Source organism: Onychostruthus taczanowskii, unplaced genomic scaffold (genome assembly GCF_017590055.1).
Source record: "Onychostruthus taczanowskii isolate IOZ18803 unplaced genomic scaffold, ASM1759005v1 scaffold123, whole genome shotgun sequence".
In the NCBI taxonomy this organism is placed as follows: Eukaryota; Metazoa; Chordata; class Aves; order Passeriformes; family Passeridae; genus Onychostruthus; species Onychostruthus taczanowskii.
The window spans coordinates 1,491,252-1,512,751 of record NW_024498385.1 but is presented as its reverse complement, the minus strand read 5'-3'; the positions used below and the strand labels follow the sequence as shown (position 1 = coordinate 1,512,751).

Here is a 21,500-nt window from a genome sequence, read left to right as displayed (position 1 = left end):
TGTTTTGAAAGGCATCTGGCTCTTCGCTGTGACATTCCCTTTGGTTTAACAAATTAATTAAAATAATTTCCTTTCTGCATGCAGTGTGTAGGCGGAAGAGGCACCTCTGTTTGGAAGGGAAGAGTTGACATCCTTGCAGTTTAGAAGGGAAATCTGTTCCACTGTCCATACCCTCTATCCTTGTTTAGTTGGAGGAGAGAGAGATTTCTAACTAGCCAGTTTTCTGCATGCAGCTATGCAAGTGCTTATCCACTGTCTGTAGAGATATCCCAGGCTACATGTTTATGGCACAAACTCCTCCATGGATCCACATCAGGATGAATGACACTTTCAAGCTGCCTCCCAAACCACTGAGAGCTTGTATAAATGGAACACAAATAAAAGGTAAAAGTGAAAAAGAAGATACAGTGAACTAAAGAAAAATAATAAAATGGCAGGACAAAAAGAGGGAGAAAATAACATGAGTGAACAGAAGGAAAAGGAGTATTACAAACTACCAAATAAAGCTCATAAAATAAGGGATCTAAGAATCAAATAGGGCCAAGGTCTAACTTTCCCTCAAAACTTGGATTCATTGATTAAAATTGAAATAAGACCTGTTCTGAGTCATTTTTCTCTGACTCAAAGGAAAATAGTGGTGGGCTAAGGAGTAAAAATGGAGATGGAATTACTGGAAGTAAAGGAAAAAGGAAAGCAGTGAACCTGCAAAAACATGGGGAGTAGTTGTTTTACCAGGGAAAAGAGGGCAAGGGGATACAAGGACATTAAATTAACTTGTCTTAGAGTAGAAGTCCAGAATGGAGCAGAATGGATGGAGTAACTCACAGCATGAAAACAAATCTGGTATGTAGCAATTACTGAATCTGTAAATGAGGGATAGGATGCTATATTATGGCAGAGACATTTGATTTACATCTTTCTTTTAACGATTTCTGGTCTGAATGAAAAGGCTACTGTTTGTTTTCTTTCTATAGATGCATTTATAATATATGTCAGAAAAGCTTTCATTGTATGACACAGAAATCTAAATTTAAAAAATGTGCAGTGTATCAATCCTTTGTCTGGTTACAGAAAGATGGCACTAAAATGTGGATTCAATGTATCTTTTTTGTGATTGTAATTAATGTTTAATTGCAACGATCTGAACTTATTTGTACAAAAATAATATTTGTATCCTCCCAGAAGCTGAGTAAAGAAATGACAGAAAAAATTGAAGTAATATATCATACCAGTGACATGCCATCTTTCCTTTGAAACATACTTGTTCATGCTATAATACTTAATTTTTCTATATATATGATGACAGGCATTTGATCACATTTCAAGAAGAACAATGAGTAATAAATATTATTGTTTTAAGCTAATTGCTGATTACCAATGAGTTCTGTGAACTCTGGATCCAAACAGAGAATGGAATTTCAGAATGAAATACACAGCAAAAAAATAAGTGCTGATCACCACACAGCCTGAGTGTCTGGATGCCAGGGATACTATGAAACAGATATTTTGAGATCTTCCGTAGTATATTAAACAGAGATCATCTAAAAGAACCTAATTACTTTAAATCATCCTAGCCTATGTGAACTAAAGACATAGAAGCAAAACAGACTTTCTGCCACTCTGTTTTGCAAACCTGATGCTGCTTTTTCCTTTGCTGAAAATTTGCATGTTTTCTCAGAGCCTGTTTCTTTCTCACAATAAACAATGCAAAGCACTCCTGCCAAAAAAATGTCCAAATGCTAAACAGTTGCTATTATAGTCATTATTACAGCAGCAACTTTGAGCTGCATGCTTTTAAATTATAATTATTTTTACAAAAGATTTTTGTGTGTCTTGATTGCAGTAATTATGATTCCATAGTAGTAAATGTCTATTTAAAAAGTCACGTTAGCTTACTGCTCCAGATAAATTAGTTTCCTTAAATGAACTTCATACAAATGAGTGGTTTTTTCTGCACTTATCTTACTTGCTATACTAATAACAAACTAGGATGTATTAAATAGCTAATAAATTATTGTTTCATTATAAAAATAACTATGGACAAAGATGTCAAATGAAAAGCAATGTTTTTTGAAAAGCAATGCTTTTTGTGAAAGCGCTTCATGCAAATAACACCATATCCTAATTCAGGAATGTCCATGTCTCCTTAGTCATGTTTCTCACCTATCTGCCTTTGCTTTGTAAGGAGGACATGTCAAAAAAAAAAAACAAAAAAAACCAAAAAAAACAAACAAAAAAAAAAAAAAAAAAAACAGAGCAAAAGGAAAAAATAATCTGAGACCAATCTGTTGTACAAGCTAGCACATGTGCTAGTGATAAGCCCGTACCTTGTCTAAAGAATATCCAATATAAACAACACAAGATCCAAGAAATGGGCTTCTTCAACAGCAAGTATAGGAATTAAGACAGAAAAGAGTCCAGTCAGTGGGACACCCAAAAATGATGCTATTATCCCAAATCAGGACCCATGTGGGACCATTGCTCTGATACCACTGTGACAGGCAAGGATTGGAGGTCATGATTTAAAGTACCCGTGTCAGTGAGTACTCTGCTGGAGCATCCCCAGGGCACTCTCAGAAGCTCTGCTGGTTCACAAGCTACTGAAGTTCAGCAGCTGATCAGAGAAAAGGCTTTAAAAAAAAGGAAATCGGGAAGAGGAAACCAAGAGGGACCTGAGCGACAGGGGGTAGCAAATTTCTGGCTCCAACGCCATGCTCTTTTGTAACTAGCCACAATGCTGTATTAACTTTTCAAATTAACCTGCCTCTCTCCCAGCACCCATTTAAGTGGTTGCCACTGGCTGTGGGAAAGCCAGTGAATCCATAGTGTGCAGCCGTTTGCATCTGAAATGCTATCGGCTACCGATGAGATCCCATTGGATTTCTTACAATGACACAGTCCCATCCTATCCCCAGTCCTTCCTAGTCAACCTTGCTTATTCTTCGGTGAGAATCGCCCCATTGTACGTACAGACATTCACATCCTTGATAAGGCAGTTAGGGGAAAAGTTCACGAGCCACATCCTCTGCTGGTATAACTTCATTTCCCTCCCCCTTCTCCCAAGAGTGAGTGCTGATCTGACGCCCTGTGTTGAAAGGAAACAAGGTTGTCTATTCAGCTGCAGTCAGACATACAGTGTGTGTTAAGGCTCAGACAGCCCATGATGCTGAGTGGAGATACTAAAGGTTCGTGTTTCTCTGCTGGGAATTTTCACAGAGCAGAAAAGGAATGCCGCCTTTTTTGTGTGTAACTTCCGACTGACTACTGACAGAGCTCAAAAGCATAAAATCACGTTTATTCTCACAGCACAAGATCTTGAAATGCAGGAGGATTTGTTGGCTGGCTTGAGTGAGCAATGTTAAGACTGTAATGAGACACTAAATAGAAACACAGGAACAGATCACTGAAAAATCGAAGTTCTGCTGATTGGATTGGCCTGTACTGCAAGTTGTTCATCCTGTGTTAGGCAAAAAAACTTTACTTTTGAAATGTTTTTTAACAGAATAGTAGCATTTTCTAAAATAATTCAATCCTTACCATCAACAGAACATTTTAACACAGACTTGGAGGGCTTTTTGAAAAGTGAACATGACCAATGGTTTACAACTTCTCAAAGATAAACTGAATTCAGCATCATCAGTAGAAGTTTCCTCCAGAAGTGACCAAGACATGCTTGATTCATTCCATGGAGTGGTCTTAGAAGGTGTGAACAGGATTCCTTTAAGTGAAACAAAACCAGATCATACAGTCTAAGCACTAAAAGTGTTTGGGGCACAAAATGAGGTTAGAAGCAATTCAGTGTAACACTTCCAATGTGCAGATTCTGCAAACTTCGTACTCAGAACCAGCTATGTGTCTGCAGACCTTTTCCTGCAGCACTTCATACTTGCAAACAGAACATAGCCCATGGGTTTTTTTGATGGTTGTAGTGCACATGCTGGCCAAATTTGGCTGCCTCATGTTTGGCTGGCCAAAATGAGGTATTCATCAAATTCCCCTTTGATATTTGAAAAGAAACAAATACTAAACCTCAATTTATCCTACTAATCTTAGCATGTTTAAAAGAGCAAGAGCCAACCAAGTATCTCAGAAAGAAAACCATGCCATCATCCTGCAGAAATATTCAGGAGCCTAAGGCTTAGCTCTGCCAAATATTTGCTAACTTGTATGGATTAAATTCGACCTCTTAGAGACTCAGCTTCTTCACTGATACAACAGTGTATAATGGTAATAAACAGTTCTAAGCCAGATTGCAGCTTAAAAGGGAGTAATGTATTTTCTTATTTTGTCCAGCTTAATTGAAGTCTGGGACATACTGGCATGCCATTCCCATGAATAAACATATTCTTTCACAAGAATTTTACTCCTGTTTTACCATTATGCTATCAACAGTATTTCACTGAGCTTCTAAGTAAACTCCAACACTTCAGATATTCAGCCAGTATTAAAGTGCTGACTTATTAATGTGAAACCTGTGTTACTTTGAATCTTGAAGTTTATTTCATGGGAATCCATGCAGTCTCATGCCACATTTATTGCTATCTGGGAAATTAATGGATTGTACAATTGGTTGCTTCATTTCCACCTTTTGAATTTGCTACAACTGGCTTCCCTGCGTTTTTGCTTGGTAGCTCTTGTCAGCTGAAAATAACAATACTTTATGTTGGAACAGCAGCTTCCACTCTAATACCTTTACTTATTTTACAAAGGCACTGAAATACTGTGCAAAGTGCATTTACTGACAGACTTTGTCAGGCACAACCACACAGCACTTGGGTTTGCCACAACAAATGATTTCAGCTGGCTGAATCCACACTGCTTGGGAGGACAAGGTCCAAGTCAGAGCCAGTCCTTGCCCTGTACTTGCACTTCTCTGCTTTGCAGGCTGGGGCATTATCAAAGAAGGGCTGAAACCGGAACCCAAAGCACAGATTAGAGTGCTGAGCTGGTATGTCAACACAGACAGGCTCATCCAGCCCTTAGGTCATTCCTTGTCAATTTTTTACCACCTGAAGTATGTAGAGATTATTTCATCTATGTAAAATTGGTGGTTGCACTGATGGCTACCCCTCTGTGTCACTCTACAAAACGTAGCAAAGGTTTTGTGTATTTTTTGCCTTGGCTCATCCAGTCTAAAATCTACAATGTGTCTAACTTCTAAATTGGTCTTCCTAGAAACTAACACTGCTGGAAATGCTACAGGTAGAAGAACATTACCAATGACATTTTAAATTTGTCCTAGTCCTAGTATTCAATACCACATACTAAATCTGTTTAATCTATTGTATCTATAAAGGGAAATTCCAGTGCATTTTAATTACATGTGTTGCAGAGTGACACCATGCTATGAACTTATTTGACTTTTTTTTTTTGCTATCCAGAGTTATCTAAAATACATGGGGGTTTATAATAGAAAGGATAATACTCTTGAAAGTTAAAATCAATAAAATAAATTAATATCAGAAGATGAAGGAGAAAGGAAAAAAGACAGAAAATTTTGAACATATTGCTATAAAATCTCTTAATATTCTGTTTATCTTAGGAATATATAATAATATCTGTTGTTCTCAGAGAGATAATGGAAGTATCACTGTTGAAGTTAAGCTGAGCTCTCTGACTGATTATTTATTATTATTTAATTTTGTGCACTGAATAGTTAATTCTCTGACAGGATTTTCCTCATTTCTCATAGACTCCAGTATTAATGAAAGCATTAAATCATTACTTATTTTGGATCACCTCACTTAGGGCCTGACCCTGTGTCATTAAGCCAAGTGTATTATTACTATTCATATGAGCAGAGGGCAGAACTATATGGGAGGTTTTGCAGAAAGCAAGCCATGCTCCAAAAGAAAGATCAAACAAGCAGATTGCTAGAGGGCAAAGGTTCATTAAAAGGTCAGTCCACATCTACAGAAAAAATAGTGAAAGTATTTAAAAACTGCACCACAAAAAATAAAAATGAGATAGACATTTAAGATACCAGGTGCAAGAAAATACAGCATGTGATTCTGTCTTTGCAACACAAGCTGTCAATGTTTTATCTTCATTTTTAAAGTAAATTAATAAGATAATTTAGTTGTTTTCGTTCTTGAGTTAGACACCAAAGAGCAAGATTCCATGGTGCACAAATCGATCTCAAACCTACATTAATCACAAGCAAATTTGAAATGATTGTTAGATTTTTTTTCTCTACATTATACATCATTATTTGAATCACACTCAAATTGGAAAACACTATAGCAAAACCATTACTCCGACTGTGTGGGAGTAAATCTGCTCTTAATTTTATTTTGCACCTATCTATTCTTTTTGTGTGTTGTACATAACTCTTTTTCCTGTATACTTAAAATGACTTCTCAGGAAAATAATTTAAATATCAACATAATTTCTAAACATCTTTAAAGATGAATATATATAGATGTATTATATATTTAACATAAAATTATATACATTTTGATTTACAATGTTTGTCTTATAAGAAAATACTTTAAATCCTTTTAAAGATGCACTGAAATATAATGATGGAATATTTTAACCTGACTTTACCAACTTTTAAAATGAAAGTGTTTTTCTAAAAAGGAAAGGTCTTTGGGAATTCCCCTGACTCCCATCAACAAATACCTTTTCAACAATGTGTACTTTGAAATGCTACAAAAACTGAATGCCACTTATTTCTCAAAAGTGGATATTTTATACTTTTCATTCATTCATTCTCTGTTATTGAAACAGGCTGAATGGGGCCTGCTGTCAGTGAGTTTAAATTGCCAAACAAGAGGCAAGTCTTACTATGTATTTAGAATATCTACAAGAAACATACAAAGGATTATAGCTGATCATGTTTTTCTCTTTCCTTGATAATGCTCCATTTGCTTCTGAAAGATATGTCTGGTTCCCCACCCTGGGAAGAGTAGATCTTGAATAGCTGTCTTTAAGAATTAGAAAATACGTGATAGCTTTCACACCGTGACTGTTTGTAGAACAAAGTAGCATGCTCAGATATTTTATCATTTGTTTTAAAAAGCACAGGGCTAGTGTTATATAATTGTGTTTAGGATTTTCCGATGTCCAGCCTGGAATGTCTAATGAAGAAGCGCTCCAGCCTCCCCTGCTCTGTGTGTGTGAGATCCTTCAATCCTGATTTTGCATTTCTAACGAAGCTGAACTGACAAAGCGTGAAAGTGGTCTAAAAGGAAAAACAAAGAAAGTGACCCTGCTTTCACTGTGCCAAGACTAATCAATATTCCAGGAGCCCCCGCTTTCCCCTCTTTCCCCTCTCTGCTGATGCGTGGTTCGCGGTGGGTTGGTTCTGTCCCTTTTTTTTTTTTTTTTTTTTTTTTTTTCCCAGCGCTGGGCCGGCAGTCTCCTCCCCTTTCCTTAAGTTACAGGGATAGTAAGTTGCCGTACTCCGGAGCACATGCAGATGTCAGTTTTCCCCCTGCCGCCCGCCCGGCTCCGCAGCTCCGCGCTCTCCGCCGGGAAGCCCCTGCCTGCTCCCCGCGCTCCCGCGGACCCCGACAAGGTGAGCCCGGCCCGTCCTGCAGCGAGCGAGGGTCGGAGCGGGGGGGAGTAATTTCTCACTCTCTGCCTTTGTATCTTCATTAATTGATTCGTCTTTTGATTGATTAATCCTTTGGCTGCACCCGGATTCTCTCTTGATCTTGATGTAAATTGTGCAGGACAGATTAGCCCGCCTTTGTTTTTTTTTTTTTTTTTTTTTTTTTTAATGCGTACATTAATCGGTCGGGGGAAAAAAGAAATCCTGCTTCGGAACAGCAGTCCTGTCCAAGGTAGAATCCTTACTAATTTAGATATTTAGCTAGGTCTCGGAATTTCTGTTTCCACTCCTTAAAGCAGCACGGCTTATAGCGTTCTGTTAAAATTCAGGCAGTATACTGCGCTAAAGTGACGGTCTTGAAACATATGGTAAAAGCAGCGATCTAAATCCACCAAAATAAACTTGTTACAACATGCGATTTTGCTTAAAACCTGCTGGCTGAAACCCCTGTGTATTTACATTTTAAATGCTTCCGAAAAAAAAAAATAAGTGTTTTGGCACTAAGTTTATTTAAAATGAGGTGTTAGAGTTGAGCTGTCTATAAACAGAGATAAATTTCAGCAGAAGCACCTAGGTTTATCCATTTATTCATTAATTACTACTTTCAAAAAAGCATGCCAGTGTATACTGACTAAAACTTCAGAAAATTGTATTCTGTCTGGAAAATACCTTTGAGGAGTCTCCTTTACTAAACAAACTCATACCCAGCAGCCATCAAAACGAACGCACACCATCTAAAATGAAAAGTAATAGCTTCATGAAAAACTTTTAATATTGAAACATTTTAAGGTTGATCCAGAATGAGATTTCTTGAAGTCAGACGTGGTGTGGTTCTTGGGTTGTCCTGCACAGGTCCAGGATTTGAACTCCACGATCCTGATGTGTCCCTTCCAATTTAGGATAGTCTGTGATTCTGTGATATATGCTCATGATTGCTATCAGGACAAGCTAAGCATTACTCTGCAAGGTGAGCTGATATTGCAGTCTGAAGCAACAAGTTAAGTGGGATATTACTCCTGACGTTTTACAGATGTGCTTGGAGTAGTTTATACAGCTAAAAGATGAATGTTATCAACATAAAGCTGTCCAAGGCATATCTTCTAAATACTGGTTGGGGGATAAAGAAACTATTGCTGTTGCCTTTTTCCATGTGAAAAGAAGGAATTGAGACAATGCATTCAATCATTTAAAAACATTTGAAATGTAGAACAATTTAAATTTACCAGTTTGAACAAAATATTTCTCTTCAGTGGTTAATGTGAAGGTGAGCTAGATTTTTTTTTTCCAATAATAATGGCCTGATAAAAAGTACAAGAGCAAGCCTGAGAGAGAGTTTTAAACATCATATCTTAAGTTGCTATGATTTGTACTGATTTTACATTTATGTATCAATAGCAAATATTTTTTTAAAAGTTACTCCTGGGTTTTACAGCATGACAGCAGTTCATGTCTGAAGACATGGGACACTTACCTGATCAGTCCATGTCATCCTTCTTTCAAAGTCATTGAAGTTCTGCATCAAAAACTGCTTAGATACTAAGAACAATACAAGTTTTACTGAAATATGAAGAATATTTTCTTCTATGTAAATATATAGCTAATCATTCCCCTAAAATCTTACTTCAATGTTTGATATTTCTTGTCTTGCAGGTTTCTCCAGTAACTCCCACTGAAAAGAGTCCTTCACTTTTCTGAAGGGATACTGACAGAAATTAATTATAAAAGAAAGCTTTCAGCAAGATAAATGACTAAAGGTAACGGAGAAGATCCAAAACCTGGAAGTAGGATGGAACGAATTCAACAAGGAGTCCGGAAACGTACACTTTTGGCCAAAAAAAAAGTGCAGAGCATAACAAAGGACGATGTTAAAAGTTATTTAATGAGGAATGCCTTTGTGCTCTTCACCGTTGTTGCTGTGATTCTTGGTGAGTAATTTGTTCAATAGGAATATTCTGTTCTCCAGTGCATTTGACAATGAAGATGTGACTGAGTAATTTGCATTACAAATGACTTTCCAAATTCTTCTGCACTGATAAGAATGTTCTGGCTTGGAGAGTTTTGGCTTTGACAGCTGCATGAATTTTAAGCGCCATTAAATTATTCTAGTAATTCCTAATAAGAATTTTGGTGACAAAAAACCAACCAGAATAGCTGTTTTATGAATTCTTCCCTTAAAGAATCAGATACGATAACTAAGTTGAATGTTTTCAATTGTATCTTTTCCTACCAAAGCCAGTTGCAGCAAAATGCTCAGGAAGTAACTTTTATTCACCTAAATTATCAAAAAATTAGCACTTTGCAATGATGAACAGAAACTCTCAATTAATGAAAGGAGGAGGAGACCTTTCTAAGCAAAGGCATAAAGTAAATACAGCCTCAATCTTTTCAGTTTTCCCTTGATAAAGGCAAACCTAAGTTTATTCTCCCTCAGCCACTCACAATCTTACACATGCATCTTTCAGATGCAATTTGGGCAACAATGGCAGTGTTACTTATTCAAAGGACTGAAAGATAGCACCTGATTAAATGCCTTTTAAGAGTATACTGAGAGGAATCCAGTACATCAAACAGCCTTTAGATTGGAATGCACCAAAATATTGCTACATACTTTGAATTAGCATTAGAAAGAGAATCTGCTGAGAAAAAGCATGCAATTATTAAAACTAATGTTTCTTTAAATTATTACATGATCACTTAAGATAATTTTTCTTTAATTAGAGATTGTCAAAGTGGCACTATGTTTTATGAAATAACCACTCTTTACAGGATGAGCAAGAATTTAATGGCTTTACTGTATGGCTTTCATTTTTCCCATTAGTTTAAAATATAAAATTGTGAATCTGATCGTGATGATGATGAAAAACCATATGTAAGCCCCTAAAGATAATGGTCTATATCCTTTGCTTATGTAGGCCCTAATGTCCTTCATAGTGCTGTTCTGTATAGGTCTGCTTGCTGTGTTTGTACAACTCTTCCAGGAGTTGAAATTTTAGGGCTCTACCATTATTGTTGCTTAATACCACATCAGCACTGTTATTTCAGATTAATTCCAGGTTTGATGGTCTTTTTTTGGAAGACATATTAATTTGCCTATTGGTAAAATAAAGTACTTCTTTGCTAAAGCAGTAATTTCAGTTTCTGCTATTTATAAACAGTATTTGATGGTAAATGTTTTTAATTCCTAACTAAGAATTTTATAGGTGTAAAAGCCCCATTAATATCAGGGGTGAAAAAAAATTAGGTGTTTTATCTACAATGGTCAGAAAAAGCAGAGCCAGTCAAGCAAGTTTTGAAACACTGTCTAACCACAAAGAACACAATTCTTTGATTGTTACTTTACTAAACAGCATGTGAAAAAAAATTATTCTTGCAATTTTTTCTCTGTCATCTACATCCAGCAGGGCTCCCACAAATTTGTTAATATGCAAATGAAATGTAGACTGGACAAGTGGTTTTGCTGTTATTACTGGTTCCAATTAATTTTAGGTAACTACTCTGCCCACTACTCCACTACTACCTACAGCAGATTGATAGGCACTGGGACACAAGTTGGAGAACTGATGAAAATGTGCAGCCTAGGATGAACTGGCTGCTCCAATTCTGCTCATGAGCCTGTAGACATATCGAGTAACACATGTAGAAGAAAATGTCTTGTTATTATCACAAAATGCTCAAAATTTTTCTTACATCTGTTATTTGTGGTGTAATTTTGCAGTACCTCTATATGATTAGAACAGTCATTTCATGGTTAATCGATTATAAAAAGGTAATATTTGGGGTATTTGAGAGTTTTTTGCTGTTGTGGAAATACTCAGAAGTAGGGAACAGATGGCTAAAGTATTTGGGAAACACTCAGTGGTTGAACTCCATCTGTCTAGTTTGGCAAGGACTAAGTTGTTATCATCACTCAGTCGTTTGGTGATCTGTCAAAAATGAGACAGTGGGCTTGATCCCCTCCCTAGGAGACAGTAATCAGAATGTTGCAGAATTAGCCCACCAATTAGCACCATTGGCTATTCCCATTTGAGATACCTGGATGTGAGTCTAGGTGGAAACCAAACTATACTCAGGCCAGGGTTGAATCATTTACAAGAAATAATGCTTAGTGCTCTGTAAAATACCAGACAGATGACAGTTCTTGGAGCTGTCACTGCAGAAGTTTTCATAGACACCCTACTCAGGAAAACATTTTATTTAGAGAGAGCAACATTTCTTCAGAGACTTTTTTTTTCGCATCCATTTAGTCAAGGGATAAATATGAAAAAGCCTTTTTTAATACAGCATTTCTCATTTCTTTGCTGGGCAGGATTGATTTCAGTAGAAGTTAAGTGCATAGGACCTTATCTTTAGCTTCAGCACTGTAGTTTATTGCAGGGGCTTGAGCTTGTGTTGCAGTGGGAACTTGCCCTTTGTTATGAGGTGGGTAACTACAGCATGCAATTCTCTCTGTTGTACGCAGACATTTTGCAAATAGAGTGAGGTTTTTCTGGTATTCACATGATAAGGAGAAATGTAGTCATTTATATGGCCATTCTGTTGTTACTCTGATTCTAAACTGAATTCTAAAGTAAATTCACTAGCTGCTACCATACTAAGCCAATTATTCATTAAAAAACCTAGTGATGAAGATGCAAGAAGCTATAATTCATGTTGAAAAATACTTAGAACTATTCCCTATTCCCATAAAAATGCATGGAATGTCCTTCAGATTACAACTTCTGCATAGGTAGGGTCTGTCTAGCACATTGTCATAATAATTGTTAATATTTTTTGTGACATTTAAACTTTTCTCAAACCCTTTAAAAAACTTGGAGAAAAGCATCATCAATAAGTGAATTATGATGCTATTTTTTGCATTTTTGTTGCTCACATAAAGATATTATGAATGAGTTTTCTGTAGTCAATTTTGCCAATACTCAGTGGATGAGAGCAATCCTGTGAGACAAATGTTTGAGGCTGACCACTGGTAAATTGAGAATATAATGACGACCAGGAGCACTTTAAGGTAGTGTAGGGATCATGGTGGCTCATGGAAAATCTGCAGGAAGTCTCACAAACTTTGAAGTGCTAGCCAAACTACTGGCAAAATCTAAGGCTCTCCCATGCTACTCAGAATCATCATCCTGTCCCCAAAAACTCCTTCCTTTCAGATCAGCCTGCCTTCATTCTCACATCCCATTTTCTGAAAAATGGCACAGGAACCCAGACTCTGACAGGACTCTAAGTGCCAAAGAATCTCCTGTGGGTTCTGAACTTGTACTGAAGGAAAGACTGAGATACAGAGCACTACTGAGCAGAGATCCTCAGAAACAGTCTGCAGAAAAATGCTGTTTTAATTGGAACAGAGGCAGGCTGTGAAACAAGTACTATGAAAAGAAGTTTCTGCATAGTTATTAAGCTCCAATTCGCTAGCTAAAATCCTTTTGCCAGAGGTATATATTGCAGTTGATGCTGGGACATTCAAGGGGAAGGGGGATGGATCCATTCCTGTTTTCTGACTCCCTGTTTCCCCAAAGGAAAGAGGGAATGCAGGTCTGGCTGTGTCATTGAAGCCAGGCTTTTGTAATTGCCAGCAATCCCACAATAGGTGTGAAATACAGATAAACCCATACAACCTCTGCTCTGCAACAGCATGCACCATGTGGGAGATTCCAAACCTTTCCATTCTGTTTACCAAAAAAACCAGTTAAAAGTACAGGAAGAAGACAGGTGAGATGATGGCCCTGCCCCTTTTCCAAAAAAAAGCAAAGAGATAAATGAAGCCTTGAAAGGATCATTCATGACATAGATGTCAAAAAACCCACAGAGTCCTTACACTATCTGAACACTGAAAAGTTGTGCAAAGGAGCAGATTCTCCTGTCTCAGGAAGACTCCCTGTCTGAACAACAGTTTAGAGACCTATGAGGTACAAGTACACTGGTAGACAAAACTCAGGACAATGCCAGCAAGAACAGCACTATATATTGACATTGAACACTGTGACAAATCTTAATGCAGCATTGGTAAAATTTGCGTGAGAACAAAGTGGAGATCCATCACTGAAGGTTAAACAACTGTGGGACCTGAGTTTTATGTGAAAGAATATGCTAAAATATAAGGAGAGAAACTGGTAAAAAAAATTATAAGATATATGCAAGAAAATCAAGACAATTGGCTACAGTTAAAGAGAAATTAATTATTTTTATGCTGAACTCAGAGGCTGACTCTGTCTCAGGGCTCTCCTAAAGAACCTGCCCAGTGCAATTGATTTCTCACTGAGTGACAACATCTTCCTAAGTAATATTCTGAAAAATTTGCTAATCATAACCCTTTTTTTAAATTGTAAAAAATAGTTATAATTTTGGAAGGAAAAAAAAGCATTAACACACACCATAAAATCAGAGTGACACGTAAAACTCCAAAAGAGATTATTCTTTTCAGAAGGAAGAAAAAGTATAGAAATGCGCAGAACTTTAATTCTGCTATTAAGACAGCAGTAAAAATCAGAGTGTGAAATACAAACAGTACTCTAGTTTAACAGTTACTTGCAAAATAAAATAATGTTAATATATTATCACAATCCACATTTCTTACCACAATTCATTTTGGTGTTACTGAAATGAAGCAGAGATTGTTGAACTGCCATACACAGCACAGAGTAACAACAATAAACTTGGCTACCTTGTGAATTACAATTAAGCATTCTGGAGAGAGCAGCTGGGCATAAATGCAGAGTAAAGATGCAAAATCTGCTAAATATCAGTTTACTTCTATCCTAATGCTCTAAACTGTCAAATCAGTGGACTTGCAAAGTGGTGCTCAAAAGCAGTTTGTCTCAATTGCCATAAAACAGTCCAGAGAAACATACATTCATTACACTCTTCATACAGATTGAAAAACAGCTGTTGAGATTCTCAAAATTCTCTCTAGAAGTTAAAAATTAATGTATATACATAGTAATGCTTCTTACAAATCAAAATTCAAAGCTATTCCTCGGTGAAATGCATGGAAGTAACTGTGTGGGACATTTAGGATGTGGTGTCTCTGAGATTTTACGAGAAAATTCTCTGAATGCCATTAGGGTATGGTCAACTGAAACAGTAGCTATCTCAAGGATTCTCAAGAAAACTTTTGTGTTCATCCTGAAAGGGGTCAGAAAAGACATATAAACATGAAATAAACTAGTATTAGGGCTTTTCATTTTTCAGTAGATAGGGACTATAATTGCTGTGGTGACTGCAAGGCAGCACAAAATCATAAGCACGATGACAGTAATTTGTATGCTGAGTAAATATTTAACATTGTTAGATCCTTACTGGCACTTGTAAAGCTAGAACAAGATGTCATTGGAGATAAAATATTTTTGAGTTGGCCACAATGAAGGTGTGGCTGAAGATGGTATGTTCGGTTGTTCATGAATTCCTGAAAATATCATTCATTTATCTTAATATGCTGACAAAATTCTTTGAAATAACCAGACATCTGAAAGTTTCAAGTGATTATATGATATCATAAAAAAATGTTTTTATGAAATTCTTTAAGTGCATTTGAAAAACTATATTAATAAATCCAATATTAAAGAGAAATAAAAAAAGGGACTACATATTCTAGATGTTGAAAAGGCTGCTGAAAAAAGTAAGATATAAATGCAGGCATTGGGATAATTTGGGATACTGTAGCATAGACTTCTAGATCCATAGCTGAGACAGACTAATTTTTTTTATTTTTCATGCCTTGTTAAAGGAAAATCAGGTGTTTTGCAATCACCAGCTTCATAAAATAAACCATGTAGTCACATTAGTTGTGTATATCCTCTGACAATCCTCCAAATTCCTTCTCTTTGCTGCGCATTTCCTTAAGATTTTGTATTTAATTTCATTTTTAATTACAACTCAGTGATCTTATGATAAGTAAAGTTACAACAAGGCTGAGATGCTGCAGCAAGTCAATACAGCTGAGGCAGACAAAAAAGCTGGGGAAGGGTCTGGAGCACAAGTCCTGTGAGGCGCAGCTGAGGGACCTGTGAGGTTTTAGCAGCTTTGCTCCTGGAGAAAAGGAGTCTCATGAGACCTTCTCACTCTACAATTCCCAAAAGGAGACCCTAACCAGGTGGGGATTGGCCTCTTCTCACAGAGAACAGGGGACAAGAAAAGAAGAAAAGGTCTGAAGATGTGTCAGAGGATGTTTAGTTTGGATATTCGGAAAAATTCCTTCATTGAGAGGGTTGTCGAACACTGAAACAGTCTGCCCTGGGAAGCAGTGGAGCCACCATCCCTGCGGACACTTAAAAGCTGTGTAGATGTTGCACTTTGGGTTGTGGTTTAGTGCTGTGCTTGGCAGTGCTGGGTTAAGACTTGAACTTGGTGATCTTAGAGGTCTTTTCCAGCCTCAGTTGTTCTATGATTCAGTGGGATTTAGCATAGATCATAACATTTTCTTTTCACAGCATGTTACATGTCAGTTTAACTGGAGCTTTGCAGTGACAAGGCAATATAACTGGTGTTAAAAAAAGTGCTTAGTAAAGAGCAATAAGAAATTTCTTCCTCCCATATAAATTTCTCCATTTCTGTTGTCCACAGAATATTCTGTGTTGTCTACACCATATGTTAGAGAACAACTAGGCTCTTCACCAAGAAGTCTTATATTATTCATGGATACAAAAAAAAATATATATGGTATGGTGTAGGGAAGAAACTATGGAAAATAGCAAAAGAATAAATGGAAATTAGAGGAATTTTAGTAACAGCTAGATTATTGCATTTATTATGTCAACCCATCAGACTTGAAGTTGTATAGCCAGTATCTGCACTTTCAGTCAGCACAATGAAACCACAGGATGTGTAACCCTTTAAAATCTATACAAGAGAAACTTATTTTGGTTCTAGGTTTCATGGGACTTTTTAAAATAAAAGAGTAAAATAATAGGTGTGATGAGCTGCACAACAGTGAAAAGGAAAATAATTAAATATTAGAAAAGAGGCAAAGAAAGAGAGAAGGATCACAGGAGAATCAGGCCACTAACAAAATGTTACTGCCACTCATATTTCTTGGTTATTGTCCCACATCCTTTCTTTTAGCATGAGTTATATTCACCTTTTGAATTCTCTTTCTATTCTCTTTCTATTCCAAATATCCAAACTAAACATCCTCTGACACATCTTTCTATTAAAAAAATGCAATGTCTTGCTTGAAATTTAGCATGTGTATATATATTCTATTGGGATGAGTAGAAGACTATAAATAGAAATGACCTTGAGAGTTACAAAGTGTGTGCTTGTTTTTCACCTTTTACTTTGCATAACTGTAAATTGATTTATTCAAAACAAAATCTATAAAAGATGGGCCTTAAGTTCTAAGCATCATTTACACTGCAACATAATCTGGCCCCTCAAACCGGCTCTAATAAACGCTTTGGTTTTACCATGCACAAGGGCTAAATGAAAGAAAAACAGTAAAATTGCCTTTGTATTAGAGGACCAATAATCAGGGAATTCCTGGGATAAAACTAACCAAAGGTAGTTGACAAATAAGTCTACTATGTATATTTTGATGTCTTTTAAATTTTTTTTACTTGGGAATCCATACATTAAACAGATATGGATGTGCAATCAAGTTCTTCAAAGTCTAAAATGCAAGAAAAGGAAGGTGCCCATGGAGTCTAAATCTCAGAGCTGTGTGTCTTTTTAGTGCATGAGCTATAGCGAGGAGACTACTGGGTAGCTGCACAAGTCCACAACCTAAGCATGTAACTGCCTAAAACTTCCAGGAGGAGCACAGGCAGTCAAACAAACAAGTAAACAGGTCTGCATTCCTACTCCCACTGCTTTCTGAGTCAGGGCCATGCCAGACATTTTCACACAGTGGTGATGCAGAAGCCTTGGAGTCCTTGGGAATGCTGTCAGCAGCACTCGAGGAGCTAGGTTCTTCTTTTCCTTTCAAAATGCAAGTTACAGGAGAATAATTCCATCATTCTTTTCAAATCTGTGTTATTAGGCAGAGGGAAATGTAAGACTTCTAAGGACAAACGCATATGCCAAGAGGGCAAAAGGCAGCATTGTGTTTAACCTAATGACTAAAATGCTCACCTATAACAGGAAGCCCCAGGCTGTCAAGTGGTACTTTGGGCAAGAACAGGGACACAGGGTTTCCCAAGTCCAGATGGTTCTGTGCATTCTGTGTGACAGTTGTGTTCAGCTGCTCGTCCCCAGGATTTAGCTGGGAATTAGGCAAATAGATGTTTAGGTCATGGCAGTTCTGAGAAAAACACAAGCAGAAGGATGAGAACTGAGGAGCCTTCCAAAGCAAATGGAGCAGTGCCCATTCTCCTTATAGATTTCCAGAACTAAGCTGTTTTTTATCTGGAGGGACTTAAAAGGTTGCAGTTTGGACTCAGGTACTTACTGTGTAATTAAGTATTATTCCAGGTGCAAGTTTCCCTGTGCTATTTTTGTGACCTTTCAGATAGGAAAATTCTACCATTCACAATAACACCTAACAGCGAGAAGAGAGGTGTCATTACCTATATGGAGGCTATGTCTAAATTAATCAAATATGCTACAATGTATCTTTAAGATTAGTTAACTCACAAGAAGTAAGGCATGATACCTCATTTTAATCAACTGAAATGAAATACTTCTGGAAATTCATGTGTTGGAAGACGCTGTTGGCAAGTAAAATAAATAAATGGAAGGTTCTACTTGCGAATAATTTCACAGTCATACTGAAGATTTCAGGGATGAAGTGGCTAATAATCAAAGAGCAGCAGACTGAAAGCATCCTAGCTATCTTTTTAAGAAAATGTTAACATGATTCCATGAACTTCAGCCACGAGCCTGATTTTCTTACGGAATTAATCAAACAAATCAAACATTAAGAGAATGTTATAGCAAAGATTACACCTGATTTGGCAAAAATCTTGTATTCTAAAAGGGGAAATGCTCCCTCTCAGTCTATCCTGGTTTGCATGTCTCAGCAAAATACTGGACAAAAAAAAACCAAAAACTTTTAACAAAGTCTGCCAAATGTTCCATGATCCAAATAGCTCTGGCATGGGCATATCTTGATTCAATAAAATGCTTAAACCTCAGTGTCAAACAAGCCATTTACAGATTTAGACTATCGGCACTAAGCTGAATTAACAGGTGGTTTTGTAGGAATTAAAAGGTGGACTAGCTCCACAGAGATATGCATGCATAATTTGAATGTCCTGCAAATGATGGTGCTAAACTGCATATTAAGACAGTCCAGCCTAAAATGAACTCTTTGTGGTGTGTGTCTAAGCTAGAATTAAAACAACAAAGGCAACTGTCCATATCCAACTTCAAGATCTCTGTCAAACTGCACTAAAAGTTCCTCAGAGGAGAGCTCTGTTTCCTGTGAATGTTTGCACAAAGTTCTTGGACCTGAGTGGTCTCAGTCTCACTGTCTGCAATTCCTTTGTGCAACTATACTCTCAAAAAGACAAAATAATATGGATGGGCAGCTGAAACCACAGTAGGGGAAAGTAGAATTCAGTGCTAATAAGAAATATGTCAACTTCCAGCCAAGGAAATAGAGGAAAGAAAGAAATGTAAAGCAGGAAAGGTACCCTATAAACTTTGAGAGAGCAGCTTTCTTATCTGCTTTGATCTATATTTTATAACAGTAAATACATTAACTTTAGTCATGAACATGAAGCAGCAAATTAAAGCCAGGCATGAAAGGAAGAGCTGTTATAGTAACTTTCTAAAGCACCGAGTAGTACCTTAATTGTAAATAATACTATATAAAATATAATCTGATATATACTGCAAATGTCTGAGCTTTTGTATATGGATAGTAAGATATTATTCCTGTTCATGGAATTATTTGTTATTTTTTGCATCAAAAGTATTTTTAAATATAGCCCAGGAACTAACAAGAATACATAAACTAGGCTTAGTTTGTCTTTCAATGAACTCTCTTGTCTGAGGATGAAATCATGAATAATGTCCCTTTTCCATTAAGAACAGTCTGCTTCAGTGCCAGCAGTGAAAACTTTTTATTCCAAATCTGCTACTAATGCCCTGCAATTGCCTGTCTGGAAACAAAAATTTTAAAAAATTAAAAAAAAAAAAAAAAGTTAGAATTCAATTACAAAGAAGAGGTAAACACAGAAACAGGTCAAGGAAAATAAGTGAAAAAAAATTAAAAACTGTTAAAGGCAAACAGAGAAGTTGAAGTTGGTTAAAATGGGAACAATTTTTTGGACATGTTCTCAAAGGAACAAAATTGCCTCCTAATTGGGGAAGACAGGCAAATGAGCCAAACAACTAGAGACAAAAGGGAAAAAGTGTATGAGTCTAACACTAGAGCAAAGAAATAGCAAAGGACAAATTTCAATGGTTTCTAAAAAGCCTTTTTAACAGCACTCAGAAGCTGTTATATCCTCAGATTTGGTGTCCAGTTTAGGCAGCATCTGTTCAAATGGGGCTTTTGCTCATTGCTTTGTTACATCAGTTCTCACAGCTTCAGAGTCCTCTTTCCACTTCTATGCTTTCTGTCCACAAAATCCAAAGAGGAGATGCTATGTCTGCAAGTAAACCAGCATGCAAGTGCTTTATAGCTATGGATATAAAGATGTTTCAGAAATTCAGGGACCTCCAGAGGTGGGCAGATGTCAGGCAGAGTATTTGACTATCTCTGAGCTGGGAATTAAGTGCCTCTGTACCTCTGTTAATCTAGCTCTAAATGCCCACAATACACTTTTACTACAAAACACCTCTGCATCTTTGCAAATTGTAACTGAATACCGGTGTTGGAAGCCTGGCATGGGTTTTTTGGGGAAAATAATCTCTCTTAGAGGATAAAGCAAACCTTCAGTGTCAGGTTCACGGGCAGGTGTTCCTGAGGCACTGTGACTGTGGGACTGTGACTCTGTGTCTCCCCTGCACTCCCCTGTGAGCTCCATGGTGCTCCTGTAGCCCCTGAGCAAAGGTAACACACTGACTTCTCTTCTGATGCAGTGAACAACTCTCTGACATCGCCATGACTCTTACTTTGCTATAAACCTGCTTTTGTCTGACATGTCCCCTTTTGTAGATCCCAGATCTTTTTTGGATCCCAGTCATGTCTAGGATATCTAGCTCTTCCACACTATTTCTCCCATGACTACTCTCACAGTATGTCTCAGCCAAAGGAGAGGTAGCTGCTTGTGTCCAAATCAACAAACATTCTTTAATATAGATTCTAACTGGCAACTTGGAGCACAGGTCCTTAAACTCTCTGCTGCAGTGTCATCACGTAGTTATAACCTGGCATTTATGTTCAATAAAATGGTTTCAAAGGGAACAGGCATTCTTACCTACATAAGGAAAACCAGGAAGCAAGGAAAGGGTGCAGGTGATACACCAGGTGTACTAAGGGGTGAAGATTCAATATAAAATTCTGAAACAAAGTCACACTCAGCAAATTGGGTGATTCTTATGGCAAGCAAGGAAAGAAATTAAGAAAGAGATTTTGCCGGTAACTTGAAGTATTTCTTATCACTATAGAAGTAATTTACCTGTTTGTCTCAAGTAAATACAGTTGTGGACTTATCTGAAACTGGCTGTTAGAAGAAAAGGTGTCAGAACAATGGTAAATTAAGCAATAACAAATGACCCAAAGAACAAAAGCAGTCATTCCAGAGCTCTGCAGGAATGTAGGAATGAATGGCTGTGGAGCTAACAAAAATATACAATGTCCCATTAAACTGGTAGAAGCCTGATTCCCTTCATGGCTCTTGCCCAATTGCTAGTATAGAACAAAATGTTATTTGCTTGCTGGTTACAAGGTTTTCTGGAACTGAACTATTAACAGCTGTTTAGAACAGCATTCTGTTCAGCATAAGGGCTTTTTAGTTTTTCCCAGTTATTCCTGAAGTTTTCTATTTCCTGCTGGAAAAGAAGAAGCAATTCTGTACCACATATATTAAGGGAAAGGATATTGATATGGACCTCATTT

At 37.1% G+C, this 21,500-nt stretch overlaps 1 protein-coding gene across 4 annotated transcripts in view; it reads left to right on the top strand.

The window, feature by feature from the left end:
• The first annotated feature begins 9,302 nt into the window (after nt 1–9,302).
• The window catches only part of SLC1A3 (solute carrier family 1 member 3), a 60,878-nt gene continuing 48,680 nt past the window's right edge, over nt 9,303–21,500 (top strand). For all 4 annotated transcript variants that reach the window (XM_041396018.1, XM_041396019.1, XM_041396017.1 and 1 more), the window contains exon 1: nt 9,303–9,483. In XM_041396018.1, coding sequence (XP_041251952.1) covers nt 9,303–9,483 — 181 coding nt within the window. The remainder of the gene's footprint in view (nt 9,484–21,500) is intronic.